This window comes from Ovis canadensis, chromosome 3 (assembly GCF_042477335.2).
Source record: "Ovis canadensis isolate MfBH-ARS-UI-01 breed Bighorn chromosome 3, ARS-UI_OviCan_v2, whole genome shotgun sequence".
NCBI classification, from domain to species: Eukaryota; Metazoa; Chordata; class Mammalia; order Artiodactyla; family Bovidae; genus Ovis; species Ovis canadensis.
This window is the reverse complement of record NC_091247.1, coordinates 31,712,011-31,739,505: the sequence shown is the minus strand read 5'-3', so window position 1 is coordinate 31,739,505 and position 27,495 is coordinate 31,712,011. Positions and strand designations below refer to the sequence as shown.

General features: G+C 37.7%; 1 protein-coding gene across 5 annotated transcripts; it reads right to left on the bottom strand.

The window, feature by feature from the left end:
* Nucleotides 1–292: 292 nt before the first annotated feature.
* Nucleotides 293–25,930, bottom strand: UBXN2A (UBX domain protein 2A). Of its 5 annotated transcripts, none has more exons than XM_069582725.1 (7): nucleotides 25,840–25,930; nucleotides 16,100–16,154; nucleotides 13,314–13,452; nucleotides 11,070–11,176; nucleotides 6,388–6,525; nucleotides 5,150–5,308; nucleotides 293–3,631 (listed from the first exon to the last, which is right to left on the bottom strand). In XM_069582725.1, the coding sequence occupies exons 1-7, from the start codon at nucleotides 25,844–25,846 to the stop codon at nucleotides 3,439–3,441; spliced, it is 798 nt and encodes a 265-aa protein (XP_069438826.1). In that variant the 5' UTR covers nucleotides 25,847–25,930; the 3' UTR covers nucleotides 293–3,438. The 5 variants fall into 5 exon arrangements, with proteins under 5 accessions (XP_069438826.1, XP_069438830.1, XP_069438828.1 ...); XM_069582729.1 differs by lacking the exon at nucleotides 25,840–25,930 and adding an exon at nucleotides 24,151–24,265; XM_069582727.1 differs by lacking the exon at nucleotides 25,840–25,930 and adding an exon at nucleotides 23,736–24,060.
* Between the last annotated feature and the right edge of the window lie 1,565 nt (nucleotides 25,931–27,495).

Below are 27,495 nucleotides of genomic sequence, written 5' to 3'. Positions count from 1 at the left end.
AAGGTTTCTACTGAGAAAGAATAAAGGAGTAAATCATACTAAGGAGTCTTCAACTATGTGAAGTAGTTCCACTAACGACACAAAGGGTGGTGAAAGAAATAAGCACAACCACTGAGTTTAAAAGTGTTGCATTTTAACACTTCTGAGTATTAAATGAAAGTAACATTGGTTAAAATAGCTGGCAAATAGAAAGCACCTAATAAATGTTTGTTGATTCTCAAACTGAATGTCTTTGCAAATAAAAATGACAAATACATCCATATGTAACTAATTTATAACAAACAAATATAAATTATTTCACAGATCCTTTTAATGAACAGTATTTCATCTTTAAGACAACAGTTCTTTAACCATTATCAAGATTGCTTTCAAAATACTTTAAGGCACTGAAATAGATGCATGCATAATTTCAACACAATTAAGTAAAATGAAAACTACTCTAAATGACAGAAGCATATAAAATAAATAAGATCACCTTTATAACCTGGATAATGCATAGTAATTTAACCAATAAATTAAAGTTTGTTAAATTCAATATGTACTTCTATATAACAGGCCTAACAATGCTTTTAAACTGATTGAGGCCAGTTTTCAAACAACTACTTAGGTCAAATTGTATTCCACACCTAAGATGCTGACTTATTTTCAAGTTTGCCTTCCTTTGCAAAATTCAGTTTGTTTTCTAAAGTCAACATGTTTGGGCTATATTAGACATTTAATTAACAACTTTAGAATTTTACACTTTCACATAAAAAGCTTTATGAGGGGGTTCTCACTTTAGAAAACCTTTAAGAATATCACTTGTGGTAAAGTTTTCACAGTTACAAAAATGAGGGTTATTGCTGATGACGGGTCTTTCTCTAAAGAACTTCTCATTGTGGTGTACTCTACATGTACACCCAAGAAAACTTCCAATATGTCTTCTGGATAATAATTACGGTAAACTGGAAAACCCATAAGGGAGGCTTTTCTATACATGTGAGAACAATATTTCCAACAAGAAGCCCCTTCATATAAACATATGGAGAATCATAAATTGACATATTTATGCAAAGGAAAATGATAAAATGCTTCATGACAGGACTATATGAAACATTTTCTTACAGATTCTTGAAAATATATGAACAGTCATCTTACGTATGATCTTAGCATCCCCTCACTTTTTTAAGAATGCCATTATTTTTGTTTCACTAGCGAGAGGGCTCTATCATGGCCGTAAACGTTACCGACAATAAATATTTTCTGTTATGTGTCTGTTTATTTCTGAGGGTGAATGATAAGGAAAAGTCTCTCCTTTGTTCTCCCTCTCTCCCTGATAAAACAACAGAACTCTACCACGTGGAGGGCTGAGAGCTAGAAAAGCAAGCATTCTCAAAATGGATTTCAAACAGAAGGTATATCTTATAAACCAGGTCATCTAGTTATGTGTCTCCCTTTTGTTATCCCTGAGCCTTTAATAAAAACCTCATTTAAATAGTGCAGCCTTGTCTCAGCTGTGCTTATCGAAGATAAAGCACAAGTTTATCTCATGATCAGTTCAGCCTTAAGGGGTGGGGGAGGGAAAAACAGTTTAAGAACAAACCATGGGGGATCAGGATAAAACTTAAAGGTCTAACAGCCCCATTTCAGTTGTGTCTTATACTGCCATGGTGAAGCATGCAGGTTTTATTTTCCTAGGGTGAAAGCTTAGTGCAGGATTTCCTGAAGATAAGTTCTCCTACTACATACCTAAGAATTACTGGAGATTAAAAATGTAGAGATCTGGGACCCATCCCAAATACAACGAATTGTTAAAATGTGTGCGGTAGGTGGCAGGTAATAGGCATTCTGAAAGCTTTCCAGGTGATCCTTGAGCATTAAGGCTTGAAGATCACTGCAAATCACTGCTTTCACTTAATCACAAGATTAGTTCTTTCAAGGGGTCTGCAAGGTCAAAACTATTTTCATAATTATATTAAGATGTTATTCTTGCTTTTTTTCCTTCACTTTTTCAAGAGTTTACAGGAGCTTTTACCAGAGGGGACATGATGTGCGGTATTGCAACAGACTGAATGTGGAAGCAAACGAGATCCCATCTGTCTTCTTTAAATCGGACAGTAAAGATGTCTTGCAGAAAATAAAATACAATGCCACATTTCCCACTCCATCTTTTGACATTTTGGAAAATGACATTTTTCATGAAAATGTTCTTTACATTAACACATGTTTTTAGTGAATAAATATTTTATAACCTTTTATTTTAAATATAACATTAATATGTGTAACACAGATAAACAAAAGGTCTTGGGACCAAAAAGTTTGAGAACTTCTCTTTCCAGCAGGCATTCAGTACCCTATGAACATTACTGCTGATAGGCCCGGTTGCTTCATTCCTTGGCATACTCAATGTATATTTCACTTTAAATATGATTCAACAGATCATCTGCAAAAAGCTTCTTAAACTTATTTTCAGGCAAGAGGATTTAATCTGACAGTGAAATACTCAAGTCGAATCAGTTTTAGTTAAAAATCTAAGATGTGAGGCAGGTTTTCCTTAGTGACATCTAATGTAATAAACAATCCTTTAATATATAAACAGGCCAACTGATGTATGAAATAGAAAACCACACTTCACATGACGCATTTTTAAAATGTTAATTAGTAATGTGACAACATCAGCATTAGATTCTATGTGAGTGGTGCCAAACAAATGGCTCACTCCAAATGTCAGCTAAAAACAAACCCCTAGATTTCAAAGAAAATAAAGTAGGGAATAAACAGGTTCCTAGAGAAAAAAAGAATTCTTTTAAATCTACACATTTTTAAAATGTTGAAATATGAGTTGGCACGTTGATACTGACATTATACTAAGCTACACAGTTTTATTCTTAAATGAAAGTACATCCCAGATACTGTTAATATTCGATTGTTGGAGTACGCAAATTGGGAACACTTCTGAGGTTTAGCTGTGGTAAAAGCAGACCCTTTCAGCCTTATGATTGTATCTCAGATATAAGAAAATTACACTGATGCTTTTAACCTGCCATGTACAATTTTTTAATGTATTGCCATTTAAAAAATCTGAGACAGCTAACATTTAAACACATCATTGCTATTTGGGAATGATATTTGAATGAAAGATGCTGTGCACATATTTCCTACTTTATACCATATTAAGATTTTAAATGATAAGTTATTGAATATATCTTATGTTGAATAAATGGTATTTGAAAATAAGTATATTTTTCTTTCTGAGTAGCCTTCTGGAAAAAGTTCACTGAATATAGTTTCCAGTAATAGTTTACTTTCCTAACTTGTACTTATTTTAAAATCTCATCAGCAGGGAATTGAAACAGTGCAAAACGCAGAAAATCTGACTTTCCCTTGTTTTGATTTGCATGTCCACTTATGACCATCATTTTTGGGGAAACTCTCCACTTGGTATATCAAAAATCAATGCTACGAAAGTTCTTTCAAAGGTTCAGCGGTGTTTTTGAGTCTCTGAATGATTACAGCATTCTGTAAATCAGCTTCTTCCAGGGTGAGTGTTTCATCTAGCAATTTGAGGAAAGGAAGAGCCGTTGCCAGGGAAAAGGGAGGACTCCTCTGAGATCCCTGGTATTTTTCGATGAAGTCTTTGATGTGGCTTATCCTGTAAAATAGCACAAACTATTGATGTAATTTTATGAAAACCTGAATTAGCTAATTTAAGGTGAAGTCTGGGATTTTCTTAAACATAATTTAGTGGGAACTTAGTGATGGATCATTATATCTTCTCACTTTTGCACATGCCTAAAAATTTATATAACAGAAAAATCAACATAACTAGCTCTGCATGGATCAGAAATGGTCCAGTCAGTAACTCTACACAGACATGGGCTTTAGCTCTTCCATATCAGGTGATGTTGTATGCAAATCTAGTTAAGAAAACACTTAACCTGGTACAGGCCTATTTTCAATTAGTATCATGAACACTATAATGTAATATAATCACTGCAATCTTAAAGGCAGCTCAGTTATTACATGTAAGTATATGTGTAAGCAACTTAAAGAGGGAGAGGACATACGCAGTTCATCAAAAATAATTAACACAGATTTACAACAGATTTCTCTGTTGCACAAAAGGAAACAGATAAGATCATGGAAAGGCAAATAAGATATATTGGCATATGTTTTGAGCGAGGTAGTACATAAGTTCGGAGAAGGCAATGGCAACCCACTCCAGTACTCTTGCCTGGAAAGTCCCATGGATGGAGGAGCCTGGTGGGCTGCAGTCCATGGGGTCGCTAGGAGTCGGACACGACTGAGCGACTTCACTTTCACTTTTCACTTTCATGCACTGGATAAGGAAATGGCAACCTACTCCAGCGTTCTTCCCTGGAGAATCCCAGGGATGGGGGAGCCTGGTGGGCTGCCGTCTATGGGGTCACACAGAGTCGGACACAACTGAAGCAACTTGGCAGCAGCAGCAGTGCATAAGTTATTTCACTATTACTATTTTAACCAAGCACATATGTATAGAATATTTTACATGTGTAATATCTCCTTCCCAAATTTTAAATGCTGTTAAATAAAGAAGAAAACCTACAGACAATATGTTCCTACTTTAAATAAAATGAAAAAAATTAAGAAGAGATGAGTGACTAGAAAAATTTATCAAAGTAGTAATAGTGATGATCTCTAGGCGATGAAATTTAAATTGACTTCAGTTTCTTTCAGGACTTTCCTGTATTTTCATTCTTTTTATACAGTTAACAATGGAGAAGGCAATGACAGCCCACTCCAGTACTCTTGTCTGGAAAATCCCATGGACGGAGGAGCCTGGTGGGTTGCCGTCTATGGGGTCGTGCAGAGTAGGACACGACTGAGAGACAATATACACATAGTGCTAAAAGGTCTACTTAAAAACATATTGAAAATAATTCTTTTAAAATTATATATCTAGTTAAGCCATAAAACTAATGAAATAAGTAGAAAAAATCAAAAATATTTCATTAACGTCCAAGAATTTCCATTTGTCATGATACATTATGTTTAGAGAACTATTTATTAAGATTCTTGGTTAGTTCTTAAAAATAACTATTGAGTGACTTGAAAAGAAGAAATATTATTAAAACTTGGCGGGGGGCGGGGGGGAGGAATCAGACAAATAATGAAATAGAAGACTCACCTATGAGAAATGTTAAATTTTTGGACAATCCTTTTCCCGTTGGCTAACCAGATCTGTATATTAGTGATGGGTTCCAGATTGTTTAGTGGGACAGCAGACAACTTATTTTTATTCTCAACTTCAATATTCTTAGCTTTAGAAACAATTTTTGGTGTAGCACTAGGAAAATCCATACAACAAATCAGATGGGTGTTTTTCAGTAAGCAGAACTTTATCATTAAACAATTACTCTAAAACTTTTACAGGGAGTATAGATTTTAGGAAGATTTTAGCCAGTCACAGCTGTTCCCCTACTAACACATAAATATATTAGTATCAGTTGTATCTATCATAGATGATGATTATAGGAATTTAATGAAATTATGCATATCCAAGTAATATGTAAGACTGTAGAGTGTTATATAAGTATACTTGAATACTACTTAAGTACATATATATTTGAATAGTGCCTTCCAGAACAATTTTATAGTGCTGACAGATCCATGGACTTTACCTATGTCCCAGGTTAAAATTTCTAGAAGAAATAAGTTCTTTGTAGAGAACAGTCCTTGGGTTATAAATGAGATAAAGTATTTCTTCATCACTCTGAAGGTCACACTTGAATATTTTTATACTCGTGGATGAATATGCATGTATATACTGTACCAATCTTGATAATTCATACATGAGAATTCATAAAAATAAGAAGCAATCCTATATTTAACCTCTTTGCACATTCTGTCACAGGCATAACTAGATAAGATGAAGACTGCAAAGTCTGAAAATAATTAAAGGCTTTGATACTAACTTTATCAGGCATTATTTCACTTGTATTACTTCAAAATTCAGATACTGATTGGAGGAATGCAATGCTAAAGGCACTGGTTACTGAATACTATCTCCCAAAGCTAGCCTATATACTCTATGACATTAATGGCAAAGCTCAAGTGGTGGGTGCAAGGGAGAAAAAATGATTTACCCACACAATTTTGTCCAATGTCCTTATTAAACCAGGCCCTTTTGATCTGATAAAACCAAAAAGAGCCTCCATGATTTTTAAGTGTAGTGCCAGCTTGTGTTATTTTCACTAAGGTGAATATGATTTAGAAGTTCTCATAAAAGTTAACATGAAAAAAAATCTCATTTACAGTGGGAGAAATGATAAACTCTATATATGTGGTCTACATAGTGAAATAATTAAAAGCCGAATATTAGTCAAGCCTCTGCTTATGAAAAGCACAGACCATGAGCCTACTCACCTTCCCAGTCTGTGACCTTGGCCTGAGAAGGGCTGGAACACAGGCTTTGTTGACATACATACTTCATTTTTCTTATCTTCAACTTTAACATCCACCTCCTCTTTATCAAAAACTCCCTGTAATTCTAAAGGTAATTCCCTTGGAAAGTAAAGAAAGGAAGCTAAGAAGCTACTAATATCCCTCTTGTTCCTCTGAAAAACATATTCTATATGCAAAAAGAATTTAAAAATATACAAATGAGGCATATAATATTCTATATAATAAAAACTACATCTATTTAAAATAATATAGTTAAAATAATACAATTAGATAATATGAATATCAAAAGCCAAGAACAATATAGAAAAATTTTTTAAAATTAATTTTATTGAAGGATAATTGCTTTATAGACTTTTGTTGTTTCTGTCAAACCTCAACATGAATCAGCCATAGGTATACATATATCCCCTCTCTTTTGAACCTCCCTCCCCATCCCACCCCTCTAGGTTGATACAGAAACCTTGTTGGAGTTTCCTGAGCCATATAGTGAATTCCCGTTGGCTATCTATTTTACATATGGTAATGTAAGTTTTCATGTTACTCTTTCCATACATCTTACCCTCTCCTCCCCTCTCCCCAAGTCTATAAGTCTATTCTGTATGTGTTTCTCCACCACTGCCCTGTAAATAAATTCTTCAGTACCATTTTTTTAGATTCCGTATATATGCGTTAGAATATGATATTTGTCTTTCTCTTTCTGACTTACTCTGTATAATAGGTTCTAAGGTTCATTCATCTCATTAGGATTGATTCAAATTGATTTGAATTGATTTTTATGGTAAAAAATTTTTAAAACTAAAAATTCATGAACAGCTTGAGCTATTCAGTTTGTCCAGAGTAACACTGAAGTCATGAAACATTTGATGACTATATACTGCTAAAATTAAACAATTTGATCACTTTCATAGATATCTAAACAGGATTAATAATGTACAAGAAAAATCAAGATCTTCTTTCATTTTTTAAAATGAAAATATAGCTATATGCTTGTTCCAGAAAAGCAAGACAAAAAATATAAATACTAATTGACTTAGACAGTGACAGTCCCCTCCCTCCAAAGTGACTGTCCTTAGAATTCCTCTCTTGATAAAAAACTGGGGTGAGTCTCTGAAATTTTTTCTCTCTATATAGTAAAATACCACGGATTTGTAATTTTTCCCAAGATGGTATCATTCTATACACACTATTCTGTATTTTGCATACTGCTATTCTGTTTTAAAGTAGATCAAGTACAAACATATAAAATACTCTTTTCATCTTTTTCTAACTGATTTGTAAGAAATGTGTATCTATTCCATTTACAGGATATAAGTGCAACAAGTATTCCCAGTTTGGCAATTGATTTTATATAATCAGACTTATCTTTCTTATATTGCTTCTGGGATTCATGCCAACTATAGTTACATGCAACAACATGGATGAATATCCCAAAGAAATAAACTGAGTAGACACAAAAATTAAACATAGTCCATTTATATAGAGTTCAAAAATCAGATAAAATGAAAAAAGCCTAAAGAAAAACAAAAAACTATTAAAAAAAAGCAAAGAACAAATTACCACTGAAGTTAGGATAGCATTACTTTTGTGATATTCCTACTGATAAAGTATACTTTAGTCTTGTGAAGGATTGTTGTTATTTAGTTGCTAAGTCATGTCTGACTCTTTTGCCACCCCATAGACTGTAGCCCACCAGGCTTCTCTGTCCATGAGATTTTTCAGGCAAGAATACTGGAGAGGGTTGCCATTTTCTTCTCTAGGGGATCTTCCCCACTCAGGGATCAAAACCATGTCACCTGCATTGGCAGGTGGATTCTTTACCACTAAGCTACCTGGAAAGGTGGCTATCATGAATTAAAAATGGGACAAATCTGAACTGAGAGACATTCTATATAATTTGGGCCCATAATCTTCAAGTGTCAAGGTTATTAAAAAAAGACAAAAACAAAAACTCAGGAACTGTTCCATTTTGAAGAAATGAAAGAGACATGACATTTAAATGCAATAAGTAATTCTGAATTGGATGCTTTCGCTATAAAGGATAGTATTAAGATAAATAGCGACTCCTGAAAATGTCTGACAATTAAATGATAATCATACATTAATAGATGGTTGTATTGTGGTTACAGAGGTAAATATATTTCCCTTTTTTAAAAAGGACACTATTAAGATAAATAGCGACTCTTGAAAATGTTTGAGGATTAAATGATAATCATACATCATTAGATGGTTGTATTGTGGTTACATAGGAAAATACATTTCCTTTTCTTTAAAAATAAAATATACAAACTATTCTGGATGAAGAAGCATTACTTTGGCAACTCACTCTCAAATGCTTTTAGAAAAGTTCTTAGTACTTCACTTGTGACTTTTGTATAAGTTTGAAAAAGATTAAAAATTAATTATATACAAATATACTACAAAATTAATTATATACAAATTATACACAAATATAATACAAAACAATTTATAATTTGTATATACATTGTACATATACACATGTACAGACCTATATATGTGTATGTATATATTGAAAATTGGTTATATACAGAATATTATGAACCCTTCTGAAATAAAAACTGACCAAAATAAGTACTTTGCACCATTAAATTGATGTCACACATAAATCATATGATAAGGACAGTGCTATGGGACAGAATTTAATTTTGTGTATCTTTTTAATAAAGCAAAAGCATGAATATGAGCATCAATAGCTGAAAGAATGTTCATGCCTTTTACACATTAATTTATTAATTTATCATGAAAGAGTAATTGAGATACTAGTCAACTTTGAATATAATTATAAGAAAACATAGGAGTAAAATCTTCAATGCCCTGACATAAGTGATATTTTCTTAGCTATGACACCAGAGACAAAGGTGACAACAGAAAAAGAATCAATAAATCAGACTCTTCAGATTAAAAACTTTTGTGCTTCAAAGAGTACCATCAAAGAAATGAAACAACAACAAACATAAAAGAATAGGAGAAAATAGTCTCAAAAATACATCACAAACTCTTACATATCAACAGCAAGGTAAATAACCTAAATTTTAAAAGTAGGCAAGGGGGAATTCCCTGGTGGTCCAGTGGTTAAGGCTCTGCAGTTTCACTGCTAAGGGCTCAGGTGGAAAGGGTAAAAAACACCAACAAAGGATCTGAATAGATATTTCTTCAAAGAAGATATCCATGTGGCCTACAAGTACATGAAAAGATGCTCAACATGACTGGTCACTAGGGAAATGCAAATGAAAACCACAAGATACCACTTCGTAATGAGTAGGATAGTTATAATTTAAAAAACCAGTGTTGGCAAGGATATGGAAAACTGGAACTAACAAGCACTGGCAAGGATATGGAAAAACTGAAACTTTGATACACTGTTGGTGGGAATATAAAATGACACAATCACTTTGGAATACAGCGTGGCATTTCTTCATAAACAGAGATAACAATTCCACTCCTAGACCTGAGAGGACTGAAAACATTATGCCCACATGAAAACTTGTACACAAACGTTCAAAACAGTATTATTTGTAATAAGCAAGATATGGAAATGACCCAAATGTCTCTCCACTGAGAAGTGAATAAACTAAAGGTAGCATATCCATACGATGCAACACTATTTGGCAATAAAAAGGAATGAAGAACTGTTAAAAGCTACATGAATGAAATCTGAAAAGACTATGTTGAGTTAAAGAAGTCAAACATCAAATGATTCCATTTATATGGAATGTTCAAAATAGACAAATCCATAGAAGTAGAGAGAAGACTGCAGTTGTGCAGGGTTGTGAGGAGGGGGAAATGGAGAGTGGAGAGTGATATTAGCATGGGGGTTCTTTTTAGGGTGATGAAAAAGGAAATATTTTGGAATTAATAGTGCTGAAGTTGCATAACTGTGAATATACTAAAAAATTATGAATTGTATACTTTAAAGGAGTAAATTTTATGGTAGGCTAATTTTATTTTAATAAAGCTTTAATTAAAAATAAAGCTGTTATTTTTCTTAAAAATTTAAACACAAGGATAGTCACATATTTTTTATAGTGGGCAACTTAAGAAATAATCAAATCACCAACAACTAGGTATATATATATATATATAAATTATGGCTCATCATTGTAACAAAATAATATACAGATATATCCAAGTATTTCAAGATAAAGTCAAAACACTTTTTAAAATATATGCACAATTATGTATAAATCTATGAACAGAAAGTGCCAAAATGAAATTCAACAGAAATGTTAATAGCAGTAATACTTCTGGGTAATGAAATTATGGGTGATTTTCAAGTTTTTATAAATATATAATATAAAACACTACAGGGCAATGGAAATCACAATTTAACACCTATAAAGATCTTTAAACGTAATTATTAAATAACAAGTAGGATGTGATGTGGTATTAAGTAACACTTGGCAAAGTGAATTAATTTAAGTCAGATTTTGGTTGATCAGAATTCACATTCCTGACCCTTCAAGATTACAGCTGTGGTTCTCTTAAGAAAACCCATCTTATGGAAAGTGTGAATTTAAAAGAGAAAAAGTATTTTTCAATGTGTAAGGATGTGTGAACAACATTAAAAAGGAATCTTCCAAATGAAACATATCTAAAATATCCTTCTGCTAACAAAGATTGCTTACCCTTTTTTGATGGAGTTCAGAAACTGTTGACTTGCACCATCAGAATAACTTCTGAAATCATCATTGACAGTGAATCCATTTTTCCATAATTTTATACTTACATCTACCTGCAAAGCAGTAAGAAACAAAATGTATAATGTTAATCAATAAAATGTACTAGTAGATTAAAAATCCTTTGAAAATTTCTTCTATCAGTGTTTATTTTATGTATCAATCTTTTCTTTAAAATTGAGATATAACTGACATACATCATTGTATTAGTCTTATAACATAATGATTTGATGTATGTATATACTGCAAAATGACTACAGAATGAGTATAATTAACATCCATTACACAGTTAAAAATTTTAAATATACCATTCATAAGAGCTAGCTTCAAATATAAAATATCAAAATTATAATGTTCATGTATAATCTAGTTCATAATGAATAATGTTTTAAAGTAAGTCATTAATCATTTTCTTTGGGAGAACTCATTTGGAAGAATATCCTGTGCTCTATCTCAGAGGACACTAATGCTGTCTGGTCAGAAGAGACTTCTCAACAGTTAGAGAAATCTGAAATGACCTGAACATTAGACTTTGAACATTAAAAATAAAAATGGGGGAAAAACAACTAAGAGTAATTAACAGCTGTTCCTTCAAATGTAATCTATCAGTTTGGACTTCCTGGGTGGCTCAGTGATAAAGAATCTGACAGCCAATGCAAGAGAGATGGATTGGCTCCCTGATTCAGGGAGATCCCACATGCTGTGGAATAACTAAGGCTGTGCACCACAACCATTGAGCCGTGCTCTAGGACTGGGGAGCCCCAACTACTGAAGCCTGCTTGCCCTAGAGCCAGTGCTTCACAAGAGAAGCCACTACAATGAGAAGCCTGTGCACTGCACCTAGAGAGTACCCTTTGCTCACCACAACCAGAGAAAGGTCTGCGCGGCACTGAAGACCCAGCACAGGCAAAAATAAATAAATAAATAAAATTATTTAAAAAAACACACAATAATTTGCTTAAAAAAAGAACTGTCAGTGTTACTGTTAGCAATATTTCATCTCTCAACATCTTCTGGATCATCTCACTTCCCTGAAGTGTCAGACTCATTTTATACATTTTGAGAAAGTGTCTGCAGATAGCCAAGACTGAAAAATCAGTTGTCTGTAAAGCATCCTTTCATGTATAAACAGTACACCATGAAAAAGCAAACTGTTCAGCTTGCATCTCAAGCAACTGTACTTTTCCTTAAGATACTTCTGTATATTGCAGAAGAGTTTCACATATGTGTCTGTGTGTGTGTGTTAGTCTCTCAGTCGTGTCCAACTCTTTGCAACCCATGGACTGTAGCCTGCCAGTCTCCTTTGTCCATGGAATTCTCCAGGCAAGAATACTAGAGTGGGCTGCCATTTCCTTCTCCAGGGAGTGAACCTGGGTCTCCTGCACGGCAGACAGATTTTTTACTGTCTGAGCCACCAGGGAAGCCTCATTTTATGTATATACTTCATATTTTATTATACAGAAAGTTAGTAAGATAGGTATTGAAGTGTTGGGATTTAATGGAATCTGTAAGTTTCACTGTTCTATCAAGGACATTCTTAATTGAAACAAGTGTTTTTCACCCCCTCAAGTGCAAAGAAGAGTACAGTAATTACTGGTACGGTGTGGTGCTGTGTGGTGCCATTGCCTCAGTTCCTCCTGAGGTGCCAGTTTTGTTGACCAATGCTTTTGCGATATCAGTGCAAACTCAATACAGTGAAAAAAGTAAATAGTATCTTTCTATTAGTAAGAAAGCTGAGCACAGAAGAATTGATACTTTTGAACTGTGGTGTTGGAGAAGACTCTTGAGAGTCCCTTGGACTGCAAGGAGGTCCAACCAGTCCATCCTAAAGGAGCTCAGTCCTGGGTGTTCATTGGAAGGACTGATGCTAACACTGAAACTCCAATACTTTGGCCACCTCATGCAAAGGGTTGACTCAGTGGAAAAGACTCTGATGTTGGGAGGGATTGGGGGCAGGAGGAGAAGGGGACAACAGAGGATGAGATGGCTGGATGGCATCACTGACTCGATGGAAGTGAGTGTGAGTGAACTCCAGGAGTTGGTGATGGACAGGGAGGCCTGGTGTGCTGCGATTCATGGGGTCGCAAAGAGCCGGACACGACTGAACTGAACTGATTAGTACGATAACAGTTTTGACCTCTAAAGTCCAAATTTTGAGAAACATCAGGAAAGAAAAGATTTATGGACACTTACCTGTTTCTTTTGTTCAGTGGGAGACAAACATTTGGCACCAACCTTCTGAGCTTCCTCAAAAAGGCTGTCAACAAAATATTCACAATTTGTTTGTTGACTATCACGAAGAGGTTGGTGGTCAGATCCTGTTTCACAAACCCTACACACAAACAGACACAAAAAGAAGAAGCATTACTGACCACTAATTCTCTAAAAGTTTACATAAATTGCTCTAGTTAAGGGATCTAACACTGAGACACTACCTCCATGTCTGCAGTCAGAGATCCTATTTTAAATTAAGATAGTAGATATGTGCCCTTGGGAAAAAGCCATTAACCCTTTTGGTCCAGAGCAGAGCTCTCTCAACTTCAGTCCATTGACACTTGGGGAAAGATAATTCCTTGCTGAGCTGGCTGGCCCATACATTGTAGGAGGTTCAGCAGTGTCTGCGAGCAGTAGTGTGGACATTCCCCCTACATCCCAGTTTTATAATAAAAAACACCTTCAGACAATGCCAGATGACCTCTAGGGGTGGGATGGATAAACCTTGCCATGTGGAAAACCACTGGTCCAAAGTGAAAAAAATGTGTTCTTTGTAAAGGTCTCAAAATTGCTTTAAAAGGGGTTACTGTATAGTTTTCGGTAACAGGGAGCACTCTTGAAACAAAAGGTGATAATGTGTGAAGAACAGTCACAATCATAGCTTTGCCCCTTTGTGCACTTCAGAATAAAATTTCCCACTCAAGACTTTCATTTGTAGTGGTTTAATACTCTGCTTGCACTCATCTCACACGCTAGTAAAGTAATGCTCAAAATTCTCCAAGCAGGCTTTAGCAATACATGAACTGTGAACTTACAGATGTTCAAGCTGGTTTTAGAAAAGGCAGAGGAACCAGAGATCAAATTGCCAACATCCACTGGATCATCGAAAGAGCAAGAGAGTTCCAGAAAAACATCTATTTCTGCTTTATTGACTATGCCAAAGCCTTTGACTGTGTGGATCACAATAAACTGTGGAAAATTCTGAAAGAGAGAGGAATGCCAGACCACCTGACCTGCCTCTTGAGAAACCTGTATGCAGGTCAGGAAGCAACAGTTAGAACTGGACATGGAACAACAGACTGGTTCCAAATAGGAAAAGAAGTACATCAAGGCTGTATATTGTCATCCTGCGTATTTAACTTACACACAGAGTACATCATGAGAAACGCTGGGCTGGAAGAAGCAGAAGCTGGAATCAAGATTGCCGGGAGAAATATCAATAACCGCAGATATGCAGCTGACACCACCGTTATGGCAGAAAGTGAAGAGGAACTAAAAGGCCTCTTGATGAAAGTGAAAGAGGAGAATGAAAACGTTGGCTTAAAGCTCAACATTCAGAAAACTAAGATCATGGCATTTGGTCCCATCAGATCATGGGAAATAGATGGGGAAACAGTGGAAACAGTGTCAGACTTTATCTTTTTGGGCTCCAAAATCACTGCAGATGGTGTTTGCAGCCACGAAATTAAAAGATGCTTACTCCTTGGAAGAAAAGTTATGACCAACCTAGATAGCATATTCAAAAGCAGAGACATTACTTTGCCAAAAAAGGTTCGTCTAGTCAAGGCTATGGTTTTTCCAGTGGTCATGTATGGATGTGAGAGTTGGACTGTGAAGAAAGCTGAGCACCAAAGAATTGATGCTTTTCAACTATGGTGTTGGAGAAGACTCTTGAGAGTCCCATGGACTACAAGGAGGTACAACCAGTCCATTCTAAAGAAGATGAGTCCTAGGTATTCTTTGGAAGGAATGATGCTAAAGCTGAAACTCCAGTACTTCGGCCACCTCATGCGAAGAGCTGACTCATTGGAAAAGACTCTGATGCTGGCAGGGATTGAGGGCAGGAGGAGAAGGGGATGACAGAGGATGAGATGGCTGGATGGCATCACCGACTTGATGGACATGAGTTTGATTGAGTTCCGGGAGTTGGTGATGGACAGGGAGGCCTGGCTTGCGCAATTCATGGAGTGGCAAAGAGCTGGACATGACTGAGTGACTGAACTTAACTGATCAGATATTTACATGAAATAATAAATCCTCCAGTGAAAAAATAACAATATTTGGTATAGAAAGTGTTCACAAAACATCTGTTAATATAAACATTTATCTTTTTAAATGGACTATGAATGAAAGGTGCTTACATTTTTGAGTATTTAAGACAAAAAGAACATAATAGAAAAATAGATATTTCATCTCAGATAATGGAGAATAAAGAACTCTATATTAATAAAAACCACAATCTTTACATCTGCAATTTATTGGCTGCCTGCTACATGCTAATACTATACTCAGTGTTTTGAATTGGCTAATTCTCACAAAAACTTTTCAGATATCTATGTATGCCCTCTCCCTTTTTAGAGGAGATATTGAAGCTCAAAGAATCTAAGTTGCTCAAAGGCCAGAGAAGTAGTAGAAGACAGAGATGAGATTCAAACTTAGGTTTATTTGACTCCAAAGTCATTATATTTCCACTATGACTCCAAGAGAGTATAACAGAAGGGGCTAATGAAGTAAACAGTTACTTTAATTTTTCAGTTATACAACAGAAATAATAAGTGAGCAGAAAGAAATTTTAACACTTTTCAAAAAACTAATCAAAAATATTTAGAAACCACTAAAAATCCATTTAATGTGAGTACAGCAAAAAACACCAACTTTCAAATATATTACTCATACTTAACAAATAATCATAATGAAAACATACTAAATCAGTGAACTGTGATAAAAATAAAGATAGTACAAAGAAAATGCACTACTCAACTTACCATTCTTCCTTTATACTTTCAAGATTATCCACTTCTTTCATTCTTTCTTGTTTTACTGTAAAAGGAAAAGCTAAAGTTTTTACTATAGTATTTTAAATAAATTCATTCCCCCATATGTATTAATATTCTTTAAACTATTATACAGTCCTAAAATAGCACCAGAGAGGTCTTAAGAACAAATGACCAGCCCCAAAGCTGTCACTTTCACCTAGAGTAAAGCAATAGTAAAAAGTAAATTCAGGATTTGGATAATCTTCTGGTAAAAGAAAGATTTGTAAATATTATGATGAAAAATAATATACCCTTTGATTTAATAACAAACAAAAGCAAATGTAAACATTTCATTCAACTTTCAATAGTATCAAAATATTAAATCAATATAAACTGATTCTCACAATGTTAGGAGAAAGCAAACTGACCATGTTATATCTTTTGACCCTGATCTTCCAGATTTCTGGAAACTGAGAAGACCAACAATTAAGCTATATACGTAAAATATGTCTACCACAGCTGTTTTTCATCAGGAAAAATTGAAAATGCAGTAAGTCGTCATGATATAGCTGCTTGATGGGACACTGTGCTATGCTTAGTCACTCGGTCGTGTCTGACTCTTTGCGAACCTGTAGACTGTAGCCCACCAGGTTCCTCTGCCCCTGGGGATTCTCCAGGCAAGAATACTAGAGTGGGTTGTCATGCCCTTCTCCAGGAGATCTTCCCAATACACGGATTGAACCCAGGTCTCCCGCATTACAGGTGGGTTCTTTACCATCTGAGCTACCAGGGAAGCCTAAGAATACTGGAGTGGGTAGCCTATCCCTTTTCCAGTGGATCTTCTTGACCCAGGAATCAAACCAAAGTCTCCTGCATTTCGGGAGGATTCTTTACCAGCTGAGCTACCAGGGAAGCCCTGATGGGATATTATGTATCCCTCAAAAATACTTGTGAAGAAAAAGATACCATATAAGTGAAAAATATAAGAAATAAAAATTTCAGCAAAAATTGAATATGAAAAAATGGAGAGAAACAAGAATGAAAATAGTTATTGTTGGCAGGTAATAAAATTATGGATTATCTTCTTTCTTTTCCAAACTTTCTGCTATATTCTTGCCTTTACAACAAAAATGATGTAAGAAATAAGCAAAGAAACCATGGACATTCCAGTGGTCCAGTGGCTAACACTCCAAGTTCCCAATGCAGGAGGCCCAGGTTTGACCCTAGGTCAAGGAATTAGATTCTACATGCTACAATTAAGAGTTGACATACTGCAGCTAAGGGTATGCTGCAACTAAAGAGCCGGCATGCTGCAACTAAGACTTGGTACAGTCAAATAAGTAATAACAATTTTTAAAAACAACAAATTGATTTTAAAAATAATCAAGCAAGTCAGTGTTTAAAACAATCCAAGCCATCTGCCCTTTGAGAAGTCCTGGACGCAAGGTTACCCTAGATAAGTATACCAAAAACTCACACCGTGGTTTCTAAATACAATTTTCCTAAAAAAGGGAATCATGGCTCAGAGAAAATTTTGACTACACAGGCAGAGAAAGAACAAATGAACCTGAAACATACTGCTCCAGAAAGTAAGATGGTGCTCAGTGAATGATGAAGACATAAAAGGACACTGAAACTACATGAAGAGGCTCCCGCTGGACAAATCTGGGAAATGGAACGTCAAAGTAAATGATACTAATGGATTATACTCATTGAATAAAACAAAAACCCATGAGGAATCCATACTATTATTACAGATCTAAAAAAAAATCAGGAAAAGATGGACTTTTAAATAAACTCAACAATCATATGGAGTTATCATTATAAAAATAAATTCTAGATATAACCAAGATTTAAAATTTAAAAATTGAACTTGGCTGACATATATAAACTACTACATATAATACAGGTAACTAATAAGAACCTACTGAATAGCACATGGAAACCCATTCAATACTGCAATGACCTATATGGGAATACACTCTAAAGAAGAGTTACATATATATATAAAACTGACTCCTTATGCTGCACAGCAAAAACTATCAGTAACACAACATCATAAATAATTATACTCCAATAAACTGCCCTCCCCATCCCCACTCCCAAAATGCACTCGAGGGTGATGTCAGCAAAATGAGGGAACAGGCAGTTGCAAGCTCCTATCTCCACAGAAACACTGAAAGATAAGCAGAAACTGTTAGAAACAACTTAGTCAGAACTCTGGAAAGCAGTCAAAGGTTTGCAGCTATCAAATGAATGATAGAAAAATGCAACTTAAAAACAGCAGGGAAAACAAACCAATTCAAAACCGCGCAAAGGATCTGAACAGACATTTCTCCGAAAGATATATGAACAGCCAATCAGCACACAAAAAAGATGCTCAACATCACTAGTTATAATCAGATACCACTTTATACATATTAGAATAGTTATTATTTAATAAAACAAAAATAGTAAGCATTGACAGCGATGTGGAGAGATTAGAGCCCTGGAACCCTGGTGGTAGAAATGTAAAATGGCGCAGTGGCTGTAGAATAGAATTTGGTGGTTGAGGCATTATTCACAAAAGCCAGGAGATGGAAGCAATCCAGATGTCCACCAACAGATAAATGTCTGAACAACATGTAGTATATACACACAAAGGAATATTTGTTGTTGTTCAGTTGCTAAGTCATGTCTCCACATTTCCTGCATTCCAGGTGGATTCTTCACCACTGAGCCACAGAGCCCATAAAAGCCCGTATTTACTTTTTAAATAATTAGTTGCATTCAAAGAGAAAACATTTATATATTAGTATTGTTTTTATGAAACTATGGTATAAAGATAAAGCAGTGCGTCTCAACCAGGAGGCAACGATACCACTAAGAAGACATCTGGCAATGGCTGGAGGCATTTCTGGGTTGTCAAAACAACTGGGATGAAGGGTGCTCCTAATATCTAGTAGAGGAGGTCAAGGATGCTGCTGAAAATCCTACAATGCATAAGACAGTCCCCACAAGAAAGTATTGCCCAAAATGTCAAGTGCTAATGTTGAGAGACCCTGATACAAAGCAAAATCAGCATCGTTGCCGGCTGTAATGAAGCTGAATCCGCCTGCAATGCAGGAGACCCTGGTTCGATTCCTGGGTTGGGAAGATGTGCTGGAGAAGGGAAAGGCTACCCATTCCAGTGTTTTGGCCTGAAGAATTCCATGGAGTATATCGTTCATGGGGTCGCAAAGAGTCAGACACCATGAGCAACTTTCACTTTCTTTACCAGCTGCTCTACCAGGGAGGAGAGGGGGACGACAGAGGATGAGATGGTTGGATGGCATCATCAACTCGATGGACATGGGTTTGGGTGGACTCTGGGAGTTGGTGATGGACAGGGAGGCCTGGCGTGCTGTGATTGATGGGGTTGCAAAAAGTTGGACATGACTGAGCAACTGAACTGAACTGAACTACCAGGGAAGCCCTCCAAGGTGCTTAGCCAAGTGCAGAGCAAGGAGGAGCCATCCTTAAAGCATCTCACTATGTTTCCCATTAATAAGTTATTATTCTCTAGCAAATTATTACTATGTCTTATCATTTCATAGTTTAAGCTATTGATAAATTGTTTTTACTTGTTCCATGAGAACAAAAGAGAATGAAGAACAGACCTTGCATTCAAACTATCCTGTGCTGGAATACTGGCTACATCATTTTTGAGCTTAAGAATTGCTTAACTTCTCTAAGTACCAGTTGCCTAACTTGTAACTTGGAGATAATCATCCTCCTAAGAAGGTTGTTCAGAGAACAAGAGAGATATCGAGACTACAGTAATGTTATGCTCCTTTCTCTTTTCCCAGTCCCCAATTATAACCTCTGTTACAAAGACTTATAGTAAGAAACACCTTCAGACTTAGTCTCAAAGTTTTAATTTCAACATGGCTATGAAATTTCACTTTTCATTTCACTAGATTAACTTTAAAAAAACTTTTGTATACTTATAGAACCTCCCACTGCTGTGTGCAAGGTACTAGTTTAGAACTAATGGTAGAAGGACAGACTCAGTATCCATTAACAGGAAGTTTACAGACTAACAAGGAAAAAAATATACTGAATTATTAATTGCAAACACAGTACAGAATTGTAAAGTAAAAACTCATTCTAGGAACTTTCTTGGTGATCCACTGGTTAAGAATCCACCTTCCAATTCAATAAGGATGGGGGTTTGAGCCCTAGTTAGGGAACTAAGATCCAACATGCTGTGGGGCAACTAAGCCCCTGTGCCACAGTGAAGATCCCACATATTGCAACTAAGACCCAGTGCAGCTAAATAAATAAATGGTTTTGGAAAAAACAAAACAAAACTTATTCTATAATGGACATAAAGTTACTATTATTCTAGGTATTTCTACCATAAATTAGTAACATGTAAATGAACCATGTAAAAATTTTATATCCACTGAGTGAGCATCTACAACCATCAGTCATGTGACATGAAAGAACCTAAGTCATGTACATACTGTATGTAGAAAATAAAAAAGCCATCTGACAAATATCGAAGTTACCACTATGAGGCTGGGCATCAGAATGGACAGATAAACACAAGTTCCTTCACTCTGCTTCAGTTTACTTCCAATTAGTACCACTACCATCTTACATTTGTATTGTATATCACAGTTTACTAAACACCTTCTCAAATATTATCCCACTTACTCCCAGCAACTGTAGTAATAAAATCAGTCAGGAGCCAGAGGAAACTGGGCTATCTGGAATGTATCCACTAAAAGGAAAATCCAGTCAAAATAAATTTAGACTACCAAGAAATGTCATCTTTTAATGTACACACTAGAATTTGAAAAGAAAAATATGCATATTACAAATTTTACTTATTTTTAAAAACATACTACAGGCTATTTTTTTTTTAAGATTATTAATTTGAATCAAGATATTGTACCACTAGGCATGCTATGCAGAAACTAGTTTCTCCTTTAAGGATAAAGTCATTCAGCACAAAGGAAAAGAAACCAATGGATCACCTTTCAGTTACGTCTTCCACAGAATAGGATTAGGCCACCAAGAGCAAACTATGGCAGCATCAGATTCAAACACTAGTAAGACAGTTATTTGTATATTTTGTGAATTCTAGTTTATTAACTATCATGTATATAACAATTTAAAAAATGAAATCTTTTGGAAAGTTTTAGCTTAGCTTAGCTGTAATCCCAGTAGTGAAGAACATACATTTTTGCTATCTTCTATTAATAGAAAAAATTGTTAAGGAGGGAGTTATACGCTCACAAGGACCACAACAATAGTGACAAAAGTAATTTCAATGAGAAAATCTTAGGAGAAAGGTGAAACTTCTGCAAAAAACCCTCCAGATCCCTGAGTTAGCTACTGTTTTGACACCAAGATATTCTCATTCCAGAATGGGCTCCATACTGTTATTTCCCTTGCAAAACCCATCTCAAATACAATCTCCTTTAGAAAACCTTCCACGATTCCTCCAAAAGGCATGAATATAGAATTACTAACACAACAAGGAGAGATCAATTACGTACTTTTTGAATCTGCCCTACCTTCACAACCACAACCCTAGTACATCTTCTCTAGGTGGTTTCCCCACATCCATTCTTGTTCCCATCCAATTCAGTTTCTACACAGGAATCAAGGTGACATCTTTTTTTTTCTTAATGACAAGCAGCTTACGGGATCTTAGTTCCCAGACTAGGATCAAACCAGGCCCTCGACAGTCAAAGTATGGAATCCTAACCACTGGACTGCCAGGGAATTCTCTTTTTTGTTGTTTTGTGTTTGTTTTGTTTTTTGTCAGGGTGACCTTTTTGATTAAGATACAGATTTGATTATGAGACTTTCCTGCTTCAAATGCATCAAGACCTCCCACTATTCTTCAAATAAGATCCAAATACCTTGGATAACATGACCAGGAGTTAACTGCAATGTTCTCTCACTGCATTTGAAAAGTTTGAAAGTTTTGGTATAAACATTTTTTAAAAAAGAAAAGAAAAAACTGGTTCCCAAACCTTAACATTATTTAAAAGGCCCCACATCATCTCTCTGGCCCGAACTAACCACAGTCCCCTCAATTCACCTGTTCTGATCTTCAGTTCCCCAAACATTCTCAAGTCTTTGTGGAACTGATTTCCTTTGCCTGGATCTTTCTTTCCCTCCTTTTGAAACCGTTTTGGTGTCCTTTCTGGGGGCAGGGCTGGGGTGTGGGGTCCAAAGAGCTCCAGTACTGGGAATCTCCTTCACCTAATTTCCTACTTATCCATAATAACTGAGCTCAAAGATGACCTATTCCTGGGAAAATCTGAACTGATTTCTTCAGTCCCCGGTTATATGCTCACACAACACCGAACATTCCCTCTTTTCAGCTTCTTTCTAGGTAGAGGATGACATGGTTAGATAACTATCTAACCAAAGGACAGGAGTTTGAGCAAACTCTGGGAGACAGCAGAGGACGGAGGAGCCTGGCTTGCTGCAGTCCATGGGGTCGCAGAGTCGGATATGACTTAGCATAGGAAAAACAAGTTAGGTAAGTAGGCATTTACTTGTGTGATTATTCGTTTCCTCCAATGACACTGCACAAACCTATAATGGTCACTGTCATAGCGTCAGCACTCAGCACACAATAGGTACTAAAAACATTTGAATGATAAATTTAGTTATTAGCATTAAATATTCCGTAATTAAAGTCTTCATGTAAAGTAGGACACGCAGGGCTAAAAGTCAGTGCTCAATACGTAGTAGTTTCTGCCTTGCATCACTTTTGTTGTGTGCTTAATTACTCCGTCCATTCTGCACACAATTCTTATTCATTTTTTGGATTCCACCAGTGCCTGTCTCTGGAGAAGGCAATGGCAACCCACTCCAGCACTCCTGCCTGGCAAATCCCATGGACAGAGGAGCCTGGTGGGCTGCCGTCTATGGGGTCGCACAGAGTCGGACACGACTGAAGCGACTTAGCAGCAGCAGCAGCAGCAGCGCCTGTCTCTAACTTTACCTTATAAACAGTCCCAAAACACACCTGAGCCACGACTATGAAATAAGGAAGCCTGATTTTCACGTCGCTTATAAAATCGATCCCATTTTACAATCCCACATTAGCAGAGGCTGCCAGTTTCCTATCTTTACTTTCAATGATCTCAGATTGAGTACGAAGAAACCAATGCTGGAAACCACACTAACGTTCGTTATTGCTAACAAGCAACAAACTGCAAATAAAAATGGACACAGAGGAAAAAAAGAAATTAAGTAGGAAAAGAGAGACCATCAAGTCTACAAAATAAAAGTGAGTTTTAAGAGCCAACTAATGAAGTTACCTAAGAAAGGTCCACCCCACACAAACATGCGCTTTATTTCTGCGCTGCGAGTCTGCATTTTGAGAACAGAGAACTCGAAGTTTCCGAGCGCCCGCAGAGAGAGAAAACCACCGGGGCGCGTGCCCGGAGTCGGCGGCCCCGGAGCCGCGCCTCACCTGCGCGGGCCCCGAGTCCGCCCCGCCCGCCGCCCCACTGCGCCCTTTCGGGGTCGCGGACCGGAGCTCCGACTAAGACGGGGCAAGGCGGCTCCGCCAGACCCATCCAACCCATCCACCGGGCCCCGCCCGGCGGCCGGCCCGTCCCCTCACCCAGCCGAGCTCCGGGAAACTCACCTCCCGGCGCGGCCGCTGGAGGGGGCCGCGCCGCGCCGTCGCCTCGCGGCCTCGGTCTGTCTGCTCAGGGGCCGCAGGTGCCGCCGCCGCCGGGCTGGAGCCCCTCAGATGAGGAGCACCGCCGCCCCCAGGCCCAGTCGAGCTGGGCGGCCGGGCCGCTGGAACCGCGCGCGCCTCCCTCGGTCAACGCCGCCGGGCGCCGAGTACGCGCCGAGGCTGGCTCTGCGCAGACCCGAGCGCGCGCGCGGGGGCGGGGCTGGCGGCGGCGGCGGCGGCGGCGGCTCGCCCAGTGGCCCGCGCCGATGGCGGCCGCCTCCTTCCTCCTGCGGCCGCTGCTGCTTCCTATCTCTCCACTCGGCGCGGAAGACGCAGGGAGCTAGGTGTGGGCTCATCTCAGAACTCAGCACCAACTTACCTGTGTACTTCGTCAGCCTCTGATTGAATCTGCGGAGAGATTTCCCTGCATCCTGACCATGTTGAACTTTACCTGAGCCCCGAGATGCCTGGAAGCGACGGTTAAAAGCACCCACCCCCCCGCCCCTTCCTTCCCCCCGCGACCCTTTCGTGTCCCTGGAAGGTCTGACAACAGGAAACCACACTTCCCCACGCGGTTTATTCAGACTCACGGATGTCCCCTTGTTTACCCATGACAAGGTCAGACATAGACCCTCCAAATCGCCGTTCTCTTTGCTTCATGATTGATTGTCTTTACTGATTGTGCCCACTGACAATCTGGACAAAATACCAGCTACCTTGTTTTGGCCAAACTTAAGATTCTCTCCTTCCTCCAGGCTCCTAGAACTTGGACCCACTCTCAGCTTGACCTAGCCTACAATCCCCCCTTCACCATCACTGAAAAGTAGGCTGACCTCCACATAAACCACCCTGATCTGCTGAGTGATCAACTGCCACCTCCACCCATCCATCCCCCTGGCCCTATGCCCAGTTCTGTGAAGTCTTTGTTCCTCCTCCTTATAAAAGAAGGGCCCTTTTCTGTCTGCCTACAATGCGGGAGACGCTGGTTCGATCCCTGAGTCGGGAAGATTCCCTGGAGAAGGAAATAGCAACCCACTCCAGTACTCTTGCCTGGAGAATCCCATGGATGGAGGAGCCTGGCAGGCCACAGTCCATGGGATCACAAAGAGTCGGACACGACTGAGCGACTTCACTTCACTTTTCTGACTAACCCTGGAGGTAAGTTGCAGGCCTCTGTGATAGCATTCCCTGATAGTGATGGTTGTTGCCTCAGCTACCACATCTCATTGCAGTAGTTTCTTTTCCTCTTCTTGGAATAATCCTTTCCAATAAAGTCTCTCTTTATCTAAATCCAGGACTTTTTTGTTTGTTTTGGACAATTGAGTGTTCCTCCCTTTGTATTTATCCTCTGGCTTTATTTCTGTAGTCTCTCCATCCCACCCTTATTCCCATTTGAATAATCCTTTCAAATATAATCTCCATTTGCCTATTTGTTTTTACTTGACAGTTTTTAGTGTTGGGATTCAAGTTGATATTGGGCTTCATCTACAGATCCCTGCCATCCCCATGCAAGTAAAGGCACCCTGTACGTCTTCTGAACTCTTCTTCAGGTGAGCAGTTTTGGGATCCTGTAGTTAGTTCAGCTTTCAAACCTGTTCTCCAGGGATCTTGTCTGTTGAAGCCACCAGTAAGGAGTTACTTTGATTCCTTAGGACAAACAGACTTTTCTATGGATGGCCTTTATGTGAGGCCTCCTCTTCTTTTCCCTCTTCTTCTTTTTTGGTCCCAGCACCATTTGATAACAAGAGAACTCTTCCCTGGTCAAAAATCAACTGACCGTAGATGTGCTGGTTTATTTCTGGACTCAAAATTCTGGTCCATTTAGGACTTTCCTGGTGGTCCAGTGGTTAAGACTGTTCTTCCACTGCAGGGAACACAGGTTTGAGCCCTGATCCCCCTTATCAGGGAAGTTCCACATGGCACACAATGTGACCCCCAGAAAATTTTTTCTTCCATTTATCTATATAGCTATCCTTATGCCAGTACTGTTATCCACTGGGGATCCCACTGCTCACCACTTACAAAGTCAGTTACATAGTCACAAATGTTGGTAGTAAATGAAAAGTACCTTTCATCAGAATGCCAGCAAGCTGAAGTGATAGTGGATTCAATGTCCCCCCAAAACCACCTCTGAAGAGTCTGCTTAGTCATGGACTTCTAAAGGGAAGGAGGGCAGTAATCTCAGTTAATCATTAAAATATGGGGTCAGAGTTGCAACCTCAATGGCCTGCAGGCCTGTTGACTTATTGTGATTTTCCTGTAAGTGTTATCTTGTTCACATGGTTTGGTTGTACAATTTGGGAGATTATTTCAGGGGAAGGTAGGGAAGAGATCTGGCCATCTGGTAATTACTTGTTCTTCATTTTGGCTTCTTTGATCTATGGAAAGAACCAACAAGTTAGGCAAGGTGTTATCTGATTAAAAGATTTGAAAGGTATGCTTGAGCCTTTCCCAAGAGATGAGTAAAGCATGTGCTTAGTCCCTCAGCCCTGTCTGATTCTTTGCAACCCCAAGGACTGTAACCTGCTAGGCTCCTCTGTCCATGGAATTCTCCAGGCAAGAATACTGGAGTGGGTTGCCATGCCCTTCTCCAGGGGATCTTCCTGACCCAGGGATTGAACCTGGGTCTCCTGTATTGCAGGTAAATTCTTTACCAACAGAGCCAACAGGGAAGCCCAACAGGTTATTGAATTTTGTCAAATACTTTTCTGTGTCAGTTGAAATGATTTTTTTTCCCCTTTATTCTATTGTTGTTGTTATTGTTCAGTTGTTAAGTCGTGTCCAACTCTTTGTGACCCCATGGACTAAAGCATGCCAGGCTTCTCTGTCCTTCACTATCTCCTGGAATTTGCTCAAACTCATGTCCATAGAGTCAGTGATGCCATCCAACCATATCATCCTCTATAGCTCTCTTCTCCTCATGCCTTCATTTTTTCCCAGCATCAAGGTCTTTTCCAGTAAGTTGGCTCTTCACATCAGGTGGCTGAAGTATTGGAGCTTCAGCTTCAGTATCAGTCCTTCCTATGAATAGTTAGGGTTGATTTCCTTTAAAATTGACTGGTTTGATTTCCTTGCTGCCCAAGACTCACAAGAGTCTTCTCCAGCACCACAATCCAAAAGCATCAATCCTTCAGTACTTAACCTTCATTATGGTCCATATTCATTCCACATTAATTTGGTATATTACATTTTTTTTAAAGTGCAAACCTATTTATTGGTTTCCTATTAATCTTTTAGTTGGGCCTAGGGGAAGGTGGTACTAGTACATCTGTAGTTAACCCAATAGTTTAATCTCCTTAACTATATTCAGCAAATAATCTATTTTAATGCCCTTCTATCTGGCTTATTAAAGAACAAGTTGACATCTTGGACTTAGATTTACATATACTTATCTGGTGTACTATCTAACAGATAAAGCCCATGGTCCCAAGACCATCTATCAAATAGTCCCTTTTTTTCTTATAAATTTCTAATGCTATCTTATATACCAAATTCCCATAAACACTAAGAGCTATTTCTGGGCCCTGTATTCTTGATCTGTATTCTGTTCTGCTGATCTCTTTGTTGGCTTCTGTAACAATAGAACAATACTCCTAATATCACAAGATTTTTATTTTTGTCTTGCTGCTTTTACCATTATTAAGTAGCATTAATTACTTTCACAATCTTGTGTAACTAGATTGTATCCACTTTTGTAACTTGTATCCACTTCTAAAACTTTTTC